A 23,281-nucleotide genomic window follows, 5' to 3' on the forward strand; every position below is an offset into this window, starting at 1 on the left:
AGACCTGCAATCATAGCCTCGTACTCGGCCTCATTGTTAGTCAACCTAAAAGTTTTGATAGATTGCCTAATAGTGATACCCGTGGGCGGCTTCAAAATAATGCCTAGCCCGGACCCCTTTGCATTCGAAGCACCGTCTGTGAAAAGGGTCCATACCCCTGATGATGTACCTGATTTTAACAAAATATCCTTTTCGACTTCAAGTACGAGGGTTGGCATGAAATCGGCCACGAAGTCCGCTAAAATTTGAGACTTGATGGTCGTCCGGGGTTGATATTCGATATCGTACCCACTGAGTTCGACAACCCATTTAGCCAATCGGCTCGATAGTTCGGGCTTGTGCAAATTATTACGAAGTAGGTAAGTGGTTAATACGCATATGGGGTGACATTGAAAGTATGGTATTAACTTTCTAGAGGTGCTTATCAGTGCAAGTGCCAATTTATCTAAATGTGGATATCTAATTTCTGCTTCTCCTAAGGTTCGACTTACATAATAAAAGGTAAATTGCGTACCTTGCTCTTCTCGAACTAGGATGCCACTTACCGCGATTTCCGATACTGCCAAGCACAAGTAAATTATCGCTTCAATTCCGATAGGTATCGCTTCAATTCCTCTAAATGTGGTCTCGATAGGTATCGCTTCAATTCCTCTAATGGCTGTTGGCATTCCGGGGTCCAGGCGAAATTATTCTTCTTTTTAAGCAGAGAGAAAAATCTGTGACTTCGATCCGATAACCTCGAAATGAATCGGCCTAAGGCAGTTATCCGTCCAGTTAGCCTCTGCACGACTTTTACACTATTCACAACGGTGATGTCTTCGATGGCCTTGATTTTATCGGGGTTGATCTCGATTCCCCGATTCGATACCATGAAGCCAAGGAACTTGCCCAAACCGACCCCGAAAGTACATTTCTCGGGGTTGAGCTTCATGTTGTATTTCCTTAAAATCTCGAACGTTTCCTACAAATAAGCCAAATGATCCTCTGCGTGCAGGGACTTAACTAGCATGTCATCAATATAAACTTCAATTGATTTACCTATTTGTTCTTTGAACATTTTATTTACTAGGCGTTGGTAAGTAGCTCCTGCATTCTTTAGCCCAAAAGGCATTACATTATAACAATATGTCCCATACTTGCTGACAAATGAAGTCTTTTCTCGGTCCTCTGGGCTCATTTGGATTTGATTATACCCAGAATAGGCATCGAGAAAAGTAAGGATCTCGTGGTCGGTCGTGGCATCGATCATACGATCGATGTTAGGCAGTGGAAAAGAATTTTTGGGGCACGCTTTGTTTAAATCCTTATAATCTACACACATTCTAAGTTTGTTCCCTTTTTTAGGGACTATAACTACATTGGCTAACCATTCGGGATATTTCACCTCCCGAATGGACTTTATTTTGAGAAGTTTAGTTACCTCGTCCTTTATGAACGCGTGCTTTACCTCGGACTGGGGTCTTCTCTTTTGCTTCACCGGTTTGAACCTAGGGTCCAGGCTTAGCCGAAGCGTCGTTATCTCCTGTGGGATCCCTATCATGTCTAAATGGGACCAAGCAAAACAATCTATGTTATCAATAAGAAATTGAATAAACTTTTTCCTGAGTTCAGGGGTTAATCCCGTTTCTAGGTATACCTTTCTCTCGGGTAAGTACTCGATTAATATAACTTGTTCCAGCTTTTCGATCGTTGATTTGGTGGCATCAGAATCTTCGGGAACAATAAAGGTTTGAGGGGTCAAAAAATCCTCCCCTTCTTCTTCTTCTATCTCATGCTTCCCTGATTCGGTCGAGGCTGGTGACTATGATTGCTATTTGACTTCATGTTTACTTTTGGAGCTCGACCTTTTCAAGGTTGATAGTGTCGATATCGGCGTTACCTCATCAACCGCAAATATTTCCTTTGCAGCATGCTGCTCCCCGTATATTGTTCTTACACCGTCCGACGTTGGGAATTTCATCACCTGGTGAAGATTCTAAGGGACTGCCCTCATATTGTGGATCCAAGGCCTTCCGAGCAAGGCATTGTACCTCATGTCGCCCTCGATTACGTGAAACTTGGTATCTTGAATGGTTCCAGCCATGTTCACCGATAGAATAATCTCCCCTTTAGTTGTTTCACTGGCCATATTGAAGCCGTTTAAGACTTGGGCTGTGGGCATGATTTGATTTTGTAGGCCGAGCTACTCCACGACCCTCGATCGGATGATATTCGCCGAGCTACCTGGATCCACTAAAACACGCTTAACTTGAACTTTATTTAATAAGATAGAAATTACCAGAGCATCATTGTGAGGCTAAGAAATGCCTTCTGCTTCTTCGTTGTTGAATGATAAAGTGCCTTCGGGCATATAATCTCGGGTTTGTTTTTCCCTAGCGATTGATACCTTAGTGCGTTTGAATATGGGTCCCTGTGGAATGTCGACCCTACCGACGATCATATGAATGACATGTTAGGGTTCCTCCTGTTCACTTTTCCTGTTGGCGTCCCTTTCTCTGAAATGATTCTTGGCTCGATCGCTGAGGAACTCTTGAAGGTGGCCCTCATTGAATAGACGGGCTACCTCCTCCGTTAATTGCCTGCAATCCTCGGTCTTGTGACCATGCGTGCCATGATACTTGCACATCAAATTTGGATTTCTTTGGGAAGGATCGGTTTGTATAGGTTTGAGCCACCTAGTATCTCTGATCCTTTTGATTGCCGATACAATGCCCGATGCATCGATGCTAAAGTTATATCCCGATAACCGAGGTGCTTCCGTGGGATCGACATACTTGTCAAAACCACTTTTGCTCATAAGTCCCCGAGAATTCCGTCCTCGATCATTTCTACGATCATTCCGGGCGAAATTGCGTTCTGAACCATTGTTCCTTCGATCTACGGTATATGGTTGATATCGGTCCCTGTTCGACCTTGGCTCCCTGTCGACGTCCCTCTGGTTTTTAACTGTCGACCTGTTTGGATTCGCTGAACCAGAAGGGGCTCCTAATTGGTCGTCCTCGACCCTGATCTTCGACTAATATCGATTGTGCACATCTACCCAAGTTACAACTGGATACTCGATCAGATTTTGTTTCAACTGATGTGACACTATCGAACTCCGCTCGTTCATCCCTTGGGTGAAAGCTTGAACGGCCCAATCATCTGTGATCGGCGGCAACTCCATGCGTTCCATTTGAAATCGGGACAAGAACTCTCTCAGTATTTCATTATCCTTTTGTCTCACCTTGAAAAGGTCTGATTTCCTCGTTGCGACCTTAATGGCCCTAGCGTGGGCCTTTATGAAAGAATCTGCTAACATGGCAAATGAGTCGATAGAATTTGGTGGCAGTTTGTGATACTAAATCATTGCTCCCTTCGAAAGGGTCTCTCCAATATTTTTCAACAGCACATAGTCGATTTCATCATCCTCCAAATCGTTACACTTGATGGCGCATGTATATGAAGTAACATGCTCGTTGGGATCTGTGGTCCCATTGTATTTGGGTATGTCTGTCATACGAAACTTCTTTAGAATAGGCTTCGGAGCCGCACTTGGAGGAAATGACTTTTGTACAAACTTCGCCGAATCCACCCCTCTCAAGATTGGTGGTTCCCCTGGTATCTGATCAACGAGTTGTGTGTCTCCACTTTTTTATCGTTGGCTTTGATTCTCTTCTCCCCTGATTCAATTCTTTTGGTGATCTCCTCGAGCATTTTCATTACTGCAGGATTAGTCCGTGATTCGTTACCATTCGACCTTTCCGGTACTGGCTCGGTACGACGAGTAATTTCTATTCGGAGCTCTATGTTGATTTTGTAACTGAGCAATAGCGGCTTGCTGAGCCTGAAGCATCTCGAATATCACTTGGAGACTGACTCCTTCGTCTCCTATGCCATGTGTTCCTTGGCCACTAGATCGGCCTTCTCTGTGTACACTCCAATCGAGATTTGCGCCTTAGTCGGCATTTAGAGCAACGTGCGAAGACATCGACTTGGTTGGCAACCGGGGATGCCCCGAGATTAGCCTGTGGCACCTCGACTCTTGGAGCGATCACATTTTCGTTTTCATCGTGGAATTTGAGGCCATTGTCACCGTGTGTGGATGCGTTTTGTGAGTTTGACATGTTTTAACCTGAAAGCAAAGATACTCGACAAGAACAAGCGTAAAATAGTGTGTTTTACCAGAATCAACACTGAACAATCACTATTATCCTTAGCCCCATGGTGGGCGCCAAACTGTTTACCCAGAAAATCGAGTAACAATTAAACTTATATTGTGATTTTAAGGATATGTGATTTAAACCAGTACCAATTGATAAATAACGAATTAAATAGATAAATTGGAGCACCTATAAATCTGACCAGTCTGCAAACAATGTCTCGACCTCGATTCGAGATAGTCTCGAAGTTAGTTAATAAGAACAGCAGAGGATGAAACAAGATGTGATGAACAGCAAGGCAACGAAAGCAGATATCCGAGACAGGTCGAAGATCATGGCGTGAATCTCCGAACGGACCAAATTAGAAGCGGTTAACTAGTTGTTTATATAATTTTCTTCTATAATTAGAGACATACCATAATTAGATTTCCTCTACTATATAAAGAGGAGTTCCAGTCATTTGTAGGCATCATGATTCACTGATAAACACACACACACACACACACACATATGGTATATATATATATGTGTGTGTGTGTGTGTGTGTGTGTTTATCAGTGAATCATGATGCCTACAAATGACTGGAACTCCTCTTTATATAGTAGAGGAAATCTAATTATGGTATGTCTCTAATTATAGAAGAAAATTGTATAAACAACTAGTTAACCGCTTCTAATTTGGTCCGTTCGGAGATTCACGCCATGATCTTCGACCTGTCTCGGATATCCTTTCCGAGATTCACGCCGTGATCTTCGACCGGTTACTGATATCTCGACATTCCGTTATTATGCTGCCCTTGAAGTCGGTCATACTTAGTCTCGATTGTTGCTGGCCTCGGTCTCATCGTACATTTCGATCTCTAGGCTTGCTGTCTCATCCTCGAGCTCGGGTCTGATTTATTACGAGGCTACCCCCGATGCAACTCCTTTGTCTCGATCAAACAGCAAAATCGGGTAGGACCGTATACATAATCTATGTATATAATTAGAAAAAGTAAACAATAAATATCAAAACCCATTATCAAACATTTGTGATTTGAGCTGATAATCATATCATTCGCGATGACAACGCTTAAATCTGTCAAAATCATTTGAAGAAGAAAATTTCGTTGGTATAAGTACGAACTTGGACTTGTAACTACAATTCGAGAATAATCTGTAAAAGGAACAGAGGCAACAATAATTCAAAAGGCAAACTGAGCTCATTAATGAGTTTAGCACAAGTACTGGGGTCACAAGTCTTTGGCTTAGGACAAGAATAAAATCTCCCAAATTTGATGAAGCCAAGCACTTGTCTCATCATCAATCGCGTAACAGTTTAAAATAGTACTTGTACCTTGAATCCATAAAGTCATATTCACGGGAAAAGAATCTCAATACAAGTAAAAGAATCTTATGTGAACCTATTTGAAATTTAAGAAAAAATATATTTTTGAACTTAAAATTTTAAATTTTGATTAAAAGTAAATTGTTTCTAAACATAAAAAAATAATTATTTTTTTTTTGCACGAAATAAAAAAGAAATAAGTTCACGCAGCTATACTATTCTTATATATTTCACCATGCTAATTACCAAACCACAATCAAGATATCAGCAAATACTATAGATTGATTATCATCATATTTGCTACAACCATCAGAGAGAGAGCAAGAAAGAGTTGTTAATGGAGGGCAAGAAAAGCACCATTAGTGTACTCATGTTACCATGGCTAGCTCATGGTCACATAAGTCCATTCCTAGAACTAGCCACGAAGGTTGCAAATAGAAACTTACACATTTACATGTGTTCCACTCCTGTAAATCTGAACTCCGTCAAGAAAAGAGTCGCCGGGATGTATTCTCGGTCAATAGAATTAGTTGAGCTTCATCTTCCATCCTTTCCAGATCTTCCTCCTCATTACCACACTACCAAAGGCCTTCCAACTCATCTCATTTCCACCCTCAACAAAGCTTTTGAAATGAGCACTCCATTTTTTTCTAAAATATTACAAACTCTAAATCCAGACTTGGTCATTTACGACTTTAATCTGCCATGGGCTGCTGATTGCGCCTCCTCTGTGAACATTCCTGCTGTGCAGTTCCTTACTTTTAGCGCGGCTGTCATTGCTTTGGGCATCCACATGTATGATAAGCCAGGAGAAATGTTCCCATTTCCTGAAATTTACCTGCACGAATATGAAATGCTTATTATAAAGAAAGCTCTTGATCAATTACCAGGTAAGAAGTTCCCATTCGACGAGGCTCTTAGGCGATCGCGCGATATTATTCTGGTGAAAACTTGCAGAGACATTGAAGGGAAATATATGGATTATCTTTCAAGTTTGGTTTCCAAGAAAGTAGTCCCGGTTGGTGCACTAGTTCAAGAATCCATTGACCAAGATGGCCACGAGGAGATCACGCAATGGCTTGACAAGAAAGATAAAGGTTCAACTGTGTTTGTTTCATTTGGGAGTGAGTATTTTCTATCTAAGGATAAAATACATGTAGTAGCTCAAGGGCTAGAGCTTAGCAAAGTGAACTTCATTTGGGTCATTAGGTTTCCACAAGGTGAAAGAATTAGTACTCAAGATGCATTACCAGAAGGATTTCTTGAAAGGGTAGGAGAAAGAGGAATGATTTTGGAAGGATGGGCTCCTCAAGCAAAAATTCTTCAACACTCGAGCGTTGGAGGGTTCGTGAGCCACTGTGGATGGAATTCTTTGATGGAAAGCATGAAGTTTGGTGTGCCCATAATTGCCATGCCAATGCAGGTCGACCAGCCGATGAATGCTAGGCTTGTGGAATATATTGGGATTGGAATGGAAGCAATGAGGGACGAAAACGGAAATCTACAAAGTGAAGAGATCGCAAAGGTGATAAGGAAGGTGGTAGTGGATGAAATCGGGGAGGTTGTGAGGAAGAATGCTAGAGAACTGAGTGAGAAGATGAATGCGAAAGGGGACGAAGAGATAGATGGAGTGGTGGAAGAGCTTGTGGCACTTTGTAACAACAAATGATCAGCAATAGGATTTAAGACTTGTATTTATAGATCATTTGATCCTCTTTTCTGTTTTATCAACATTCTTCCCTTTTGTTGTTACCAAAACACATTTATTATAAATAATTATGTGCTGTTGGCTTAACCTTCTCATAAAATATTCCTTACACTAACAATAACTGAATCAGCTAACATGGGATAAACAGGAATGTAGCCTACAATTGAATTGAAAAACAATTTCTCCTACTATATATTCCATAATGTAACGTCTTCTTTCCACTCTTCCCAGGTGTACCAACTTTTGAAATGTCCTATTGATATCTAAGACAAGTGATATGTCCTTTGCCAACATGTACTCTTGTGCTGAGCGTAACACTATTTGTTCCAGAGTCGGATCCAGGATTTAAATCCAATGAGTTCAACTTTTAAGATTTTTAGCGTTAAACCTATTATATTTTTAAAGTTATGGGTTCATATTTACTATTTTTTCAATTTTAATAATTTTTTACATTTAGATTTTTACTTCGCATCGAAAGTTATGGGTTAAGTTAAACCCGTCGGTAGAATACTACATCCACCTATGATCTGTTCCAAATATGGGAAGAAAATGTTATTTCTCAAAATCTGCTGTAACAAAGGATCAAAACTTGATAAGTGGTTAGAGGCACACTAGTATTATATTCAAGAACCCCTCCAAGGATTAATAGGCGAGGCTTCTCTATCAGAAGTGTAGCAGCTTCCCATAATAGGAATGTAATAATTAATCTCCAGCCAACTCTCTTATTTTATCTTCCTCATCGATGGCAAGGTTAAAAAACCTCGATATATATAGCCGGCATACTAAAGCCCTGAAATGGCCATCAACCACATTTTTCACAGCCTTTTTCTGCTCCTCATTTTACCTGCCCCTACTTCCATTCTCGCTACTTCCGATACCGCTTGACCTGTCCTCAAAGTGGTCCTAGCTATGCTACGCAGACTCTCCAAAATATTGTCACACCCGTGTTGGATTTTCCAAAAATACATTATTTTTGAAATATCTGTCTACACCTAATAACATTTTCGAAGAGTCCGAGCAACATAGGTCCCAACGTATGATTTTCATTTGTACATGAGTACTTGCATAGAGAGGATACTTTAAAAATACAACAGTGCCTTCTTAGCAATTAATGTGCCTTCATAGCAATTAATGCCTTACATTCTCTGGTATATAGGGGTGGCATGTGGGACGGTTAGGACCGGGATCGACCCAGGACCGCAAGTTCAAATGGGCGGTGGGCCTAAACGGTCCTAACCGGATAGGACCGGGATCGTGGGGAGGTGGGTTGGGTAGTGGGCCGGTCCTATAGGGGAGGCCCGCGAGATCGGGACCGGCTGAGAAGTGGGTCGGTTCAAGCGGTCCTAAACGGGCCTATCCGGGCCCAACGGATAATTTTAAAAAAAAAATATTTGACCGTTTGGCCATTTAAAAACTAACCGTTTGGTCTGCCAAAATAGCCATTGGCTATTTGTAAAATAGCCATTTAACCCCCCAAACTTTGTTTTAACCTCAAACTTTTTATAATTACACTTTTTTCCTATTTTAAACTATAAATACCCCCTCATTCTTTCATTTTTCTCACAAAATCATCAATCTCTCTCTAATATTTTTTTATAACTGCTTACTTAATTGTTACATTCTGTGCAAAATTGTGAATTTGGTGAATTAAAGTTTTCAAGTCTTCAACGATAATTAATTTTCAACAAGTTGTTCGTCAATTCGGTAAACTCATTCCAACTCTTAAGTTTTAATATTATAGTTTTGTTTGTTTTATTTACTTTGCTTGATTAATTAAGATGGCTTATTCCTTAAAAAATATTTAGTAAAAATAAGGAAAATTCAAGAGTGGTGAATCTAGTGGCCAATCTGTTCCTCCTCCACTTCCCCCGGCTCCCCGACCCAAACCTGTTACCCGTCCTACACCTCCTATTCTTGATAGCGATAATAGTTTATTACAATTTACCGAGAGTCAATTTTGCCATAATATTGCACCCGGTGAACAATTAAACCATGAATATATGAATACTCTTTATGGTAATCCAACTATTGATGAAAATGATGATGAAGAAATAGATTTTGATGAAACGCAACTGGATGACGATACACCCACTAGTCCTACTCCTGAAGTTAACCCAACTAATAATAATCCAAATGATGTCACGTCTGACCCTCTTGTTACTGCCCCTACTTTTTCTAGACAACCTTCTAAACGAGCAGAAATATCACTTGTTTGGCCATTTTTTACTCAACTAAGAGAAAAAAATAGGGCTAAGTGTAAAACTTGTGGCAAAGAGTTAGTTTTTAAATATGTTGGAAGTCGGGGGGGACGGAAAGTTTGACGGGAAGTTTGACTAGACACATATTGCTACACCCTCAAGATAAAGCTAGATATTTTCGTATGAAAGTTTTGGCCGAGGGGACAAGTGCACCTAGTCAGGCTGACCTAAGTACTGGGTCAAATCAATTTCAATCGGGAATTAAGATTGTTACCGGTGATATTTTATATTATGATCCAAAAAAAGATCGGGAAGAATTAGCAAAAATGGTTACTGTTATGTGCTTACCCTATAGTTTTTCTTCTAACCCTCACTTTGTGCATTAGTGATATTTGTAGATATTTTTACATTAGTGATAAAATAATGTCAGCTTCAATAGATAATGCTACTAGTAACACAAATGGTGTAGCCTTGCTTACCACTACACTAAGTCCTACATTTAGTAACATTTTTCATGTTAGATGTATTTGTCATATTTACCATTTAATTGTGGGTGATGGTATGCGAATTTTAAATGTTGAAATTGAAAAGGTTTAAATGGCTCTTAATTGGCTTTTTATTCAAACCGTAGAAGTAGACTTAGAGAATATTTTAAAAGATGCGATGAATTTGGCCTAAGAGAAAGAAAGGTTCCTAAACCTTGTCCGACTAGATGGAATTACATGTATGAAAGTTTAGTTGTTGCATATGAATATAGAAACCCCATAAACTCAACGTTTAATGCTCATGTAAGTGATGATGATGAGCACCTTACAAATGCGGATTGGGCTAATGTTAAAATGCTTGTAGATTTTTTAGAAAAATTTCATATTGCTACAAATGAATTTTTTGGGAAATATTATCCTACTATTTCTAACTGTTTAGTTTATATTGCAGAACTTGCAAATTTATTTGATCATTTTTCAGAGGATGGGGAAATTTATCAACTTGCTATTGATTCTATGAGAAAAAAGTTTAAAAAATATTTTTCCCTATTCCCCCTATTTACGGTGTTGCTGCATTGTTAAATCCTACTATGAAATTAAGAGGTCCTCAATTTTGGTATGAAACTGTTTATAATGGTTTAGCACTTGAAGATGATGAGTTGTCTAAACTTCCGGACGCAATAGCCTCAATTAAAATAAATGTTCAAATAATTTATAATACTTATCAAGTTGCATTAGATCATGCTAGACCAAATGTTTCAACTACTTCTTCTTCTAGTTCTCAATCATCTAAAAGAACTGCGGGAGTAAGAGCACTTAGTGCTTGGGCAGGATTCAGGGGTTCTCAAGGTTCTAGTACTAGTGATTTTTCACAACTAAATGAGCTTGAAATTTATTTGTCACAGGAAATTGAGGAAGTGAATCCCGACGGCTCCTTTAATATTTTGGAATGGTGGAAGGACAAAAGAAAAATACTTTCCGATTCTTTCAAAGATGGCCCGAGACATTTTTACTATTCAAGCTTCAACAATGGCATCAGAGAGCGCTTTCAGTCAAGCAAGACTTCAACTCGGTGATTATAGAGCGTGTATGAGGGAGAGCTTGGAAAAATCAGTACTTTTCAGAGATTGGATCCGTTCAGAAAGAAGAAATTTTGGACTTGCTGAATCACAACCAGAGGTAGACGAAGCTTACGAAGAAATGTTAGCTGAACTTGCGGAGGATGATGCTTCGCCTGGAAGCAGTGATGGCCAAGCTTCTTTTCTGCCATCACCAACGAAAATTCCTCCGGACCTTGAAGGATTTATGAAATTTGTAAGAGATACCATGTAAATTAATATGTAACCTGTATTTTGGCACATCTTGATTAGTTTCTTTTTCTTCTCAATGGTGGTATTAGCACCATGTTGTGCTCATTCCATAGGGGGGAGGAAGACTAAGAAAGATATTGCCATGATTTTTTAATGTTATAATAAAATTATAACGCATTACTTTGAATATCTCTTTAAAATATTTTTGTCTTTTTATATATCTTAAGCTGTATATATAGTATATTTTAAGATGTATACTATCGAATATGGCTTATATACTATATATTTATATATAGTATAGTATATATAAGCTTATATATATATATCAAATATAGCTTATATAATACTATACTATATATACATTTTAAGATATATATATATATATATATATATATGTGACAATTCTATAATATAATTTATAAATTGCCTTAGATATTTTTATTACCATTTTTTTTCTCTAACTTGTATAAAAAAAAATTTAAAAAATAGAAAGTATCTGTTGGGCACACTTAGGCCCGCTTGGGCCCGGGACCAGCCCACTTAATCCGGGACCGTTAGTTCGTGGTCCCGAGTCGGTTCCAACAAGAAGCCTGCGAAATCCGGGACCTCTTAGGACCTGCCCGCCTAGGACCGGCCCACTTAGGACCGGGCCCGTGAAATCCACTTAGGACCGGACCCGGCCCACATGCCACCCCTACTGGTATATAAGGAAGGTGAAGAGAGAGAAACTGGTGTATGCAACGTGACAAAAAATTATAATAATAACATTTCAAGTAATTGCAAAATGAACTCTTTGAAGATAAATAATAATAATAATAATAATAATATAATAATAATAATAATAATAATAAGTTCAATATTGTACTATTCGTTTTCTATCTAGTGAAAGGAAAATAATTAATTTAGAAATTAAAATAACATTAAACTGACCTCATCAGCAATAGAATCATGTTTCAAAGTTTTGGAGTTTTCTCATAATGGCTTCAAGAAATTGTCGAGTCACAAATCTAACTAATAGAGCAACGCAGATATAGTCCTTGTTCTTTCTCTTTTGCTGTTACAACAGTTGAATTATTATTGAAGAAAATGGAAAGGTTGGAGACTACAGGTGAAATTGAAGATTGGCACAACAGGCATTTTACAACGAAACTAGTAGCAGTTTTGGTCCCTCAAGTATTGGTAATTTCTTATTTTTGTATCTGATTAAACTTATATTTAACCTTCAATTAATTAAAACATACACTTTTGATCCCTTTACTTATATATATTCACAAATTTACCGTAATTATCAATTGTTCCATCACTTAATTACACATATGTTATGTTAAGCTTATAATATTGTTTCTTCATATTTGATAGTTATATATAGTTCCAAAAATAGTTCAAATATAATATATTTCTTACTTAAAAGGAAAAAAATCACGCACTTCAATTAATTCAAGACCAAATGTGCTTATAGCCTGTTTGGCCAAGCTTCTCAAGAGGCCAAAAGTTCTTTTTTTCTTCTCAAAAGCATTTTTTTTCCGTAACTTGAGGTGTTTGGCCAAGCCTTTTTAGGGAAAAAAGTATTTTTGGGAAGAAGCAGAAGCAGTTTCTGAGAAGCAGAAAAAAATAGTTTTTTCCCAAAAGCAGAAGCAATTTTGACTTTTTTTCTTACCAAAAATACCCTTAACAAAATATAATATATACCAAAATAACCGTTAAACCTAATACTTAGGATATTAATGTATAAATATTTCTTATTATTTTTAGGATAACTTTCTAATATATAGTGACTTTAGGGGTGACTGCTTTTATATTTGTTAAATAATTTTTAATATATTTAACTTATATTAAAAGAATTAAGTACTTTTAAATTTTATTTTCATATTTTACTTAAATAAAATGAAAAGATTTAATTATTGCATGTAATAACAAATTTTTAAGATTATTTATTTACTTATAATATTAACTATTAAGTAAATCTATTCATGTCCTTATTCGTAATTTGATACTCAAAAGCACTTTCTGAAAAGTTTGGCCAAACATAAATTATTACTCAAAAGTACTTTTCAGAGTGATTAGCCAAACACAACTGATTCTCTCTAAAAGTACTTTTTCAAAAGCACTTCTCAAAATAAGCTGATTTCTCCAGCTTGGCCAAACGGGCTATTAGTTAGATATCACAAGTACTAAGTTAGAATTTATCAATAGCCAGAGGGACCGTAACTGTTATTATCCATAAAATAGGCATGTCGCTTATTTGAAAAGCGACTTATGCTAAAATTGAGCTATAAACCTTTAAAATATATAGTGGGACGACTTGAAATATTAGAAAGACTAAGGGGTCATTTGGTATGAGGTATAAGGTGGGATAAGATGTATGATAAAATATTAAAAAGACTACGTAACCTAATGGTTCAAGACTACGAATGGAGTTATATGATTAATTAGGTCACTCCATTAATTAAGAATACAAGCAAAATAACATTTTACTCCTTTGATGAACTATCAATTATTCCAAAATTATCGATTAATGATCGAATGTTGAGATAAGTAGATAAAAATATTAAATGTTCAATGTTAGAAGAGATGTTTAATATTTTAAGTTAACTTAAAGAGTGAAACCTTAGACATTCAAGCCACCTTAAAGGAGTCTATCAAATTAATGTTTATATTTGGGTCTATTCTTTAGAAATGAGGCAATGATCAAAAAGGTCATTTTTTTTATTGGAATTTTTGTGTCTTCTTCATCTTTTTAATAAAAAGTGTAGTCTCACCAGATTTATGTTGCTTAAATCAGAAATCCATTAGTTATTTCACATGTTATAGAGGAATAATTTAGTTGAAATCAATTAAAAAAATAGCCTGATTTACAATTGCTAATTGAAAATTAGCCATAGTTTTCATGTGAACATAAAATTTGAACAGAAACACCCTTAAAAACGGAAAAATTCCAGCATAATATACTGAAAATTTATACCCAACAGTTCCATAATCCAACATATTATGTTGAGATTTTTTGTGTTTTAGCTATGGTTCTTTTATCCGGATTTTATTTTCAGCTTAAATAATGATTACTTTTCAATAACTTTACCAAAGCTGACTGTTTTTGAGTAACCACCCTTAAAAATAGCTATGACATGCCATTTTGGCTAGTTAACTTGGTTCCACTAAAAATTATTAAGAAAATGAATTATGGGATTAGGGAGAAGGTTATTGCAAATATAAGGGGACTAGGTCCAAAATTCCATTTTGCCTCGGGAGAAGGTTTTTGCAAATATCAGGGAGGACTAGGTCCAAAATTCCATTTTGCCTATTCTCTATGATTTTTTTGCCAAAATTTTACTCCACTTGTTTTGTCCTTTCAACCGCTCATTATTTCCAAAATTCTCATTCAATTCTGTCCAACAAAATTTGAGGTTCTAATACGGTCAATGTCAACTGATCCAAGACTTGACCCTAACTAAATATGGCAAATTCGTTACATAAATGTAAAAGCAAAAACGTAGGTCTTATGTTGCTATCAGACACACAAATTTTGCGTTTAATATATAAATACTGAAACAGTGCATTTCAATTGAAATACAAGTTTAACTTTCAAATATTTGAGTTTCGAACATTTTTAAGTGAAGTTTATGTCCAAATACAATTAAATAAAAAAAATCTCTTCTTCAAGAATTTGGTATTAAGAAGATTATTACTATCAACTTTCACAAACACTTTAACTTTGATTTTAAGTTTATAATTTTCAAACTCAACTCTATATTATGCATATGCTTTGTTGCGTGAGATTCTCAAATCAACCTCGATTATTCGTTGTCGTTCATTCAATTTTTTTCCTTGTCCAAAAAGAATAATAACAAAGAGAAGGGCAAAAAATACCCATAACGTATGAAAAATGGCTCACAAGTACCCTCCTTCCACTTTTTGGTCTAAAAATACCCTAACCTTTGTTTTTGGCTCATTGATACCCCTCAAACTAACGGCCTAAAATACCATGAGGCCGTTAGCTTGAGGGATATCCATGAGCCAAAAACAAAGATTAAGGGTATTTTTAGACCAAAAGATGGAATAAGGGTATTTGTGAGCCATTTCTCATATGTTAGGAGGGTATTTTTGGCCCTTCTCTGTAATAAATAATAATACCAAGCTCTTTAATTCTGATAAATAAAATGAGTATAATATAAAACACTTAACCTAAATCCATTGGAGAAGAAGTCAATCTACCAAAGACTTAGGTTTGTTTGGTAGCTGACAACCGTGTAAGTTATTCATATATTAGGAGTAACATAATTAGTATCATATTTGATAGCCTTTAGTTACTTTGCACAAAAGTCACAAAACTAATGTTATGTTTGGTTGTTCTTTCCATTGGAAGTATAAGTAATACATGGATAATTTATACAATAAATTTATGTATTATTTATCCAAGATAGATTGTGGGATAACTAATATATGTAAATTTCACATAGTATAAATGATAAATGTGTGTATCGACTTTCTTCTTCAAAAAATAACAAATAAAAATAAAAAGAGAGCTCAACTTTCTTCATTTCCAAAGCTGCCCCTGCACAGAAACTCATACGAACTCGACAGTGTGTGATCTCTGAAAATGAGTCCACATTCTCTTTAAGCCTTTCCCAACTGAAGTCAGCTTCAATTTCAAGGTCAGTAAGTTTGATTTCCTCTTTTGGGGTTAAAGAATGAGTCAGATAAAGAATGAGTCAGAATATGTTACTACTAATTAATCTCCTCCCTTTTTTAATTGAATTCTTCTGGAAAAACTCTTGATTGGTTTCTGTGTCTTTAGTCTTTAGTTAATTCTTTTGAATATATATACTTCAATTTGTTGCAGGAGCTGAGCTTTTGAGCTACTTTTACTAAAATGGCAAGTTATGGGAAAGAAGATCAAGATCAAAGGTACTGATGTTTCTTGTTTCTGTATGTAAACGCGCACACACATATAATTGCTTACTAGTACAACTGTTTTATATTACAAAAGCCCATTAAAGTTTCTTCCTGCAATTTGGGGATAAATAACACAAATAAATGGAATGAGAATGGGGACTGGGATATTAGATGTGGTGACTATATTTTGCTTTCGTATTTCCTTTTCTTTGTTTTGGGTTTTTTTTTTTGGGGGGGGGGGGTAGAGATTTATACGTCAGTAGAAAATTTGGTTAACTTCTAGTGCTTTTACTTTTATTTTTATCATTATTTTATTTTGTATATTATTAGCCTGAAGTGAGTTTACATGAAGTAACATGGCGATTCGTATAGCCGATCCCAACTTGTTTGGTACTGGGGCGTAGTTGTTGTTAGTTTGGTTCTAGGCAGTGCAAAGGAAACAGTGAAATTGGAATCCATTGCTTTTGACTCGTCACATTTTGGAATACCGGATGTGTGAAAATGCTCATCATAGGAAGGAAGAAGTAATTATCTATATGAAGATTGTTACTCTAATATAACAAGGGGAATCTTTGTATCAGTTGATGTTTATCTGGAAAAAGAATTCTTTTTTGAGATTGTGGTTCTTTTTCTTAGTATTTGGATCTCTCAGTTATGAGGCCTATGTGTTTAGTTTGGATCTGCTGAGAAAATAGTTTAGCTGAAAATTCATCTTCTATGGGTTTAGTAATAGGTTAAGTGAACTCCTAATAAATTTCTCTATCTCATTTTTATGATATTCGCAACCAGCACAGAAGAAACGATATGGCTATGAAGAGTCATTTTTAAACATAACTCTGTCATGTAAGAGGGTTGGGAAAATAACTACTTTGTGTTTTATCATGTTCTGGCAGTTTCTGATTGGAGAACTGGATATTCTCAACTAAGATGTATGCCGTATGCCTTGTTGTTCTCTGAGATAGTATATTAAGCTGCTGCACCAGAGTAACTGCATACTTGAAAGCGTCATAACTTTTTTACTCTATTATTAATAACTAAAGGGGCTTCCTTCAAAAATCATTGATTATTATGTTTTCGAACTATAAACCAGTACCATGGAAGAAAGTACTTAATTATAATGGTAATTTACTTTAAAAGAGTAATATTGTATCACGGGCAGTAGTTTAGGTCCACTGGGATATATGTGCTTGAAATTTAGTCCTTAATCTCTTAACTATAATCCTTGGACTGTAACCTTGAGTAAGTGTGACAGTTCTATGAAAATCAGCTAAGAGTGCAAGGCTCAATTGTTCAAATTACCACGCAATAAGACTCGATGAGTGTGTTAAGCTCTTTATGAGGTAAACACTAAAAATGGCCTCCCTTCGACTGAGAAAGGAAAAGAGAAATGCAGGGATTCCCAATTGGAGAAATAAGAAGAGATGGGGAATTTCATATCGATTTACAATGCATAACAATCTGGACCAGTTACTTGTACAGATCCCGCTGCATCATCTTACATGTTATATTCCAATCAATTCGACAGTTTAGTCCTTATGCTTTCAACTATGTTGATTGTTTTAGTTGAAAGAGTTAGCTAAGAATGGAAGGCTCAATGTTTCACCATACAATAAGACTCAATGAGAGTATAAAGCTTTAAGGTAAACTTCTGAAACGGCCCCCTTCTACTGAGAGAGTATAACAGAGGTTTGTGATATAAGGGAGGTGGGGAATCGGATATCAATTGTCAAGGTATAGCAATCTGGACCAACTCTTGTACAGATTCAGATCTCGTGGTTATTTTGAAATGCAGGACCTTCTGCCGTCCTTTTGCATGTTATATTCTAATAGTTTTGTCAAAATCACACATCATGGGATGTTATTATGTCCTTCTAACCTCAGTGTGTCAGATGTTACTTTCATGTAGATCTTCATATTTTTTTCATTCCTTAACCAGGAAAATCAATGGCATGGAAGATTCTAAAACAACAATTGAATTTCTCCGGGCGAAATTATTGGCTGAAAGATCTGTATCACAAACAGCAAGGCAGAGAGCTGATGAACTGTCACATAGGGTTAGTCCCTTTGTCGAATTCTCTTTAAGTACGCAAGCATATAGCACCACAAATTTAGTCATCGCTCCCAACACAGCCCGCACCTAGCTTACTCTTATTTTTCGATATCTAATTAATTCATTTCCACTTCCATAACTTTCCGCCCTTCAACAAAAGAAACAATCATTTCAATAAACTGCTTGCGTATGTTACAGGTCTCAGAGCTCGAAGAGCAGTTAAAGGCCGTGTCTCTACAAAGAAAGAAAGCTGAGAAGGCCACAGCAGCTGTTCTGTCCATATTAGAGAACCATGGAATAAATGATGCTTCAGAGGAATTCAGTTCAGGCTCTGATCAGGAAACAAGCTTATCCGACTCAAAAGATGCTGAAAATAAAAGAGAGGGAAGGGAAATTTCGTTAAGTGTGAAAGAGAAAGAAGATGATGCGGACACATTCTCAAGTTCCGAGATTACATCTTCTCCATCAACTGCCAGAAGTTTGTCGTGGAAAAGTGACAAAGGTTCTTCGCATTATTTGGACAGGAGGAAATACACCGGTTCTAATAGGAGGAGATGTAACTTTGCACCGTCAACTGGCATCTCTTCTTCAAAACGGGTTGGTAAATCATGCCGACGGATAAGGCGCAGGGATACCAGGTCGCTCCATTTAGAATTACACGTCATATGAGTTTAAACAATTCCGTTAATACTTTAAACACATTCTGTTAATACTTTTCATAAATTATTTGATACAAAAAACTTAAGGTTACGTGTTCAGCATTTACTCTTACAGTTTTATATACCTATACACAAACCGGACGAAAATACATGCATTCATATACATACACCTACATTCGACCAGCACATATATGATAACGATGCTCTTTTTTTTTTTTTGTTGGATAAATTACTTTAAAACATTACTCATTTTGCACCTATTCCTTTTATTGACCAGATCAGCTAGTGATGAGTTACAAAATAGTTCTGCTGAATGTGCCTCTGAGGCTCGCCCAAGTTCTTCTAACAATGGGCCTAAATCATTGATGGACGGTGCTGGTAACAGTGATGCAAATCAAGTGCAAGTGACTGCATCAGGTGTGTCAATAAATGGAAGACGAGAAGATAAGAGTGATAAAGACATGGAAAGAGCTTTAAATCAGCAAGCGCAACTTATAGGGCAATATGAAGCTGAGGAGAAAGCCCAGAGAGAATGGGAAGAGAAGTACAGAGAGAGTAACAGCTATACACGGGTATATATTTATAGATTTCAGCTCATACACATTTCACATAATTCATCTTCTCATATTTGCTAAGTAACTGGGTGAGATATTTCTCCTTTTTCTGTTGGGAGTGTTGGTAATATATATTATTTATTATCAAAATAATAAGAGAAATTATGATGGAGCTCTCCCTTTTCTGAAGATTTCTGTTAGCTCTACTCAGCCCCTTCTGTTACTGTATGTAATCTGGGAAGATAGACAATCTAGATTAGTTGTTCTTGTTATGGCTAGTTATAGATGTGATTATATTCTAGCCCCAATCCGATTTTAGTTTTAATGTGATATCCAGATTTGCTGACTAAGTTTATCGGACTATATATTACTGATTTTAGCAACTTCTAGGATTATAATTTGCATTGGGCTAGTGATATATTTGTTATTGTCATCTATCCATGTTGAATGTAGTCACGGACAAATAGATTTTGTGATTTAAAATATATGACTTGATTGTGTGGTTCACTTGAATACATCTATCCTTTCCGCGTCAGTCTTTGATGTCATACTTTGGGTAAAATCCGTCAAGCACGTCCAGATGTGAAGACTGACTTGGGAAGATTTTACTGCTTCCAAAATGTTATACCACTTTTTCTAACCTTGGCTCCAAACCAGTGTCTGGTTAGGAGAACTAAAACAAATGAGCAACCAGCATTCCATAGAAGCAGTTGCAACGGAGATCATTCTGAAAGATGAATATGCTAGAAACTGAAGTGCTACTCATATTGCTATTTGCTGCTATTTGTGTTCTTGATCGGTTGCCTTTGCATTAGTCTGGTTTTTACCTTCTGCACAGATCATTTTCTGGAGAAGATAATGCACATATTTGCTAAGGTGTGTCACAATTAATCTCATTCCATTCATCTTTTGTGTACCACTCAGGATTCATGTGACCCTGGGAATTACTCGGACGTGACTGAAGAAAGAGATGACTTGAAGGCATCTCAGAAGCCATGCTTAGCTGGAAGAACCGGTAAGCAAAATCATGCAAACAAGTATGGAGCAGCCGATATTCCTTCTACTGAGAAAAATGGAACTACAAACAGTTCTCCATCAACCCCACAAGTCAATATGGGCTGCTTGGAAGATAAAAAAAGCAACAGGATAGTTAAATCAGATTCCCCAGCATCAGAGTTTGCACGTCCGATGTCTAATGGGAATTATTTAGAAAGTCACGGCCAGACACCTGCTTATAGTCACCGTCAGTCTTTTCCTGTGACTCGGTCCGCCATGCACCCCGGAGTATGCACTACCTCGTATTCTGGAGATAGCAGTTTGCAAGCAGGACAAGGTTTTCAAAGAGGTTATGAACTTGCCTTGGTGTCTCATAACACTTCGAATGTTGCAGGTTCTGTCCTGTGGGATCTCGAACAAGCTAAACTTTCATTGAGTCAACAAATCAACAGCTCACCTCCATTAAGAGCTGGATCTTCTACCACGACCATGGAACATTCTATTCCTTCCACTAGAATTGAGGACAGGTCAGAGATTCCTGCCCTTCTAAGACTGCCAACAGATTTTCAACTTGAAGCAACTACAACCGCCAGCTACCAGGGATTGGCCTCGAGATTCAGTTCAGCAAACTATTTTCCTGAACCTACCACCTACAAATTCTCTACGAGTCCTTACGTGGAGTCTCAATCAAATTCTATTACCGGAAACAGGTTTTCAACCCTTTCCCCAAGACCTTACCCAGAGGTCTCTACTTCAGCTCCTTCATATAGGCCTATTTCTGAGACTACCTTAGATACAGGCCTACCATCTTCAGTGAGATTTAATCCTAACTCGAGTTCACATGTTCCCTTCTCTAGTAAATTTACATACCCTACCTATCCCTCGTGCCCAGGTGTGGTGCCAAATTTATCCTCAGGTGAAGTATTCTCAAGAAACCTTCCAAGAAATGAGACAGGTATACCGCCCTCATTTTCCTTTTCAACCTTGTGCCCAGATGTAGTGCCAAAATTTTCGTCAGGTGAAGCGTTCTCGAGAAACTTTCCTAAGAATGAGAGAGGTATACCTCCCTCATTTTCCGTCTCACGTTATGATACTCACATCAGACAAAATATGTATAGTAGTTGATGTTGTTCATAGTGCAGATCTTGGTTAAGAGTCTCCATATATACCTCAAATATTTTGAGAAGAGTTTACATAGGTTATTGTTCTATAGTTTGTATATCATTTCTTTACTTGCCTTTTCTTAATCTCAGCTGAGTTAAGGGTCACAGAGAGACCTCAGCTATTTAATGCTGTTGTTGTATCCTAGATGTGTTGTAAATTGTCAGAAATAAATGAAATTTATCAGTAGGTATCTATCACAGATTGTTTTCATTCTTTTGATTTCCTTCTGTTCCCCTTTGCCTCAGGTCTTTTTCCACTTTTTTTTTAATTTTCTTTTGTGAGGGTTGGAACTTTGGGTGGGGTTTGGGGGGGGGGGGTTGAGGCAGGGACATTTTGTTAATTGTCTAAAATTTCCTCTTGGGCGATGCTTGGTGAAGACGAAAAACTAACGAGTTTAACTACTAAAGGTTAATAGTGTAAGAATTTTTACATTATTAGATCACTTAAAAGATAACTACATGTAACTGCTCAGAATAAGTGAACTAGTTACTTGAAAAATAAAGCAAGCAATATGTTATATTAGGTTAAATTCCACTAAATGTGTAAATATGTTTTTTACGTTGTGCATTGTTAAAAGATGGAAATCTCCAGGAAACGAAAAGGGAAAACGAGAACTTGAGAAAGGAAACAGAAACAAAAAGAAATGTGTTGTTTGAGTCTTTTTTTGACTAGTCAGCTTTGACTAAATCATCATAGTTCATTTGCTTGTCAAATTCAACTACACGTTTAGTAAGAAGAAAGCTTCTTTTATCCCACTAATATATATATAGGGCCAACCAAACAAAATCATCCAAAAACAAAGCAAAAACTTCATTTTGAACAATAGAGAAAATGTCCACATATGATCACTTGAATTATAGCACAGAAACAAGAAACATGTTATCAGAAACAGGAACTAGTAAAACTGGAAATGATTTTGACTATGAACACAATAAGAACGAAGATCGGCCTAATATGATTCGATGGAAGTCAGGAAAAATGGTTGATCCCAAACTGCTGGAACTCTTGGAATCATTTAGGCAACTCTATGTGAAAAGAAGGAAATTTTTCAAGAGAATCTTTCCTGTGAATTATGAAGAATCTGTGGAGGTGTTCAAGAAATTAGAGGTTGCTATAAGGAAGAACAAGAAGGTGAAAAATCAAGCTACAGTTAAGAGAAGCTTGAGTTTTGGAGATGAGTCTGATATAAGACTTGAACGGTTCAAGATTAAGACTCCTATTGTCATAGTTGCTGGACCAAATGGTCAAGGTAGTCAAAATGGCCAAGACAATAATGGTTCCAATAATTCTGGCTAGACCTTCCTGACCCGAGAGTCTATCGGAAATAGCTTCTCTACCTTCACAAGATAGGAGTAAGATTTTGTATACACTATCCTCCTTAAATCCGACTTGTGGGACTACATTGGGTTTGTGATTGTTGTAATTCTGGCTAGACCAAGAAAAAATATTACCGTAGCAATGGAAGCCAAAATTTCATCAACGAGATTTAAAATTATGTTGATGTGGTAGTGGAACCAATAACCCATATATAAAAAATTTGAATTTATTTTTGCCTCTATAATAGAAGTTTCCTTGTACATCTAATTTTCCGGCAAAGGAAATTCAACTGAACATTTTTCGCCAATGAAACTCCGGCCAATGGAATAAAAAAAGAACGTCAAATAATCTTTTAAGTATCTTAGTGATTTAATTTGTTGATTATCTTCCAGTTCAACAGCTTAGCCATTAGATCATTACTGCATTGATATGTGATTAGGGGATTTTTTTTTTCTTTTACCCACTTTGTATATTATTTATCA

The 23,281-nt window shown here is 36.8% G+C and overlaps 2 protein-coding genes across 2 annotated transcripts; both read left to right on the forward strand.

Moving 5' to 3' along the window:
- The first annotated feature begins 5,690 nt into the window (after positions 1 to 5,690).
- LOC104099599 (UDP-glucosyltransferase 29-like) lies at positions 5,691 to 7,263 on the forward strand. The gene has a single exon (XM_009606645.4). It carries the CDS (start codon positions 5,806 to 5,808, stop codon positions 7,135 to 7,137), a length of 1,332 nt encoding a protein of 443 aa, XP_009604940.1. The 5' UTR covers positions 5,691 to 5,805; the 3' UTR covers positions 7,138 to 7,263.
- An 8,415-nt stretch (positions 7,264 to 15,678) lies between these two features.
- LOC104099600 (flocculation protein FLO11-like) lies at positions 15,679 to 21,692 on the forward strand. Its single transcript, XM_009606646.4, has 6 exons — positions 15,679 to 15,818; positions 16,007 to 16,071; positions 17,996 to 18,113; positions 18,308 to 18,747; positions 19,046 to 19,340; positions 20,247 to 21,692. Exons 2-6 carry the CDS (start codon positions 16,037 to 16,039, stop codon positions 21,441 to 21,443), a joined length of 2,085 nt encoding a protein of 694 aa, XP_009604941.1. The 5' UTR covers positions 15,679 to 15,818; positions 16,007 to 16,036; the 3' UTR covers positions 21,444 to 21,692.
- The last annotated feature ends 1,589 nt before the right edge of the window (positions 21,693 to 23,281 follow it).

The sequence above is a fragment of the Nicotiana tomentosiformis genome, chromosome 5, assembly GCF_000390325.3.
Source record: "Nicotiana tomentosiformis chromosome 5, ASM39032v3, whole genome shotgun sequence".
In the NCBI taxonomy this organism is placed as follows: domain Eukaryota; kingdom Viridiplantae; phylum Streptophyta; class Magnoliopsida; order Solanales; family Solanaceae; genus Nicotiana; species Nicotiana tomentosiformis.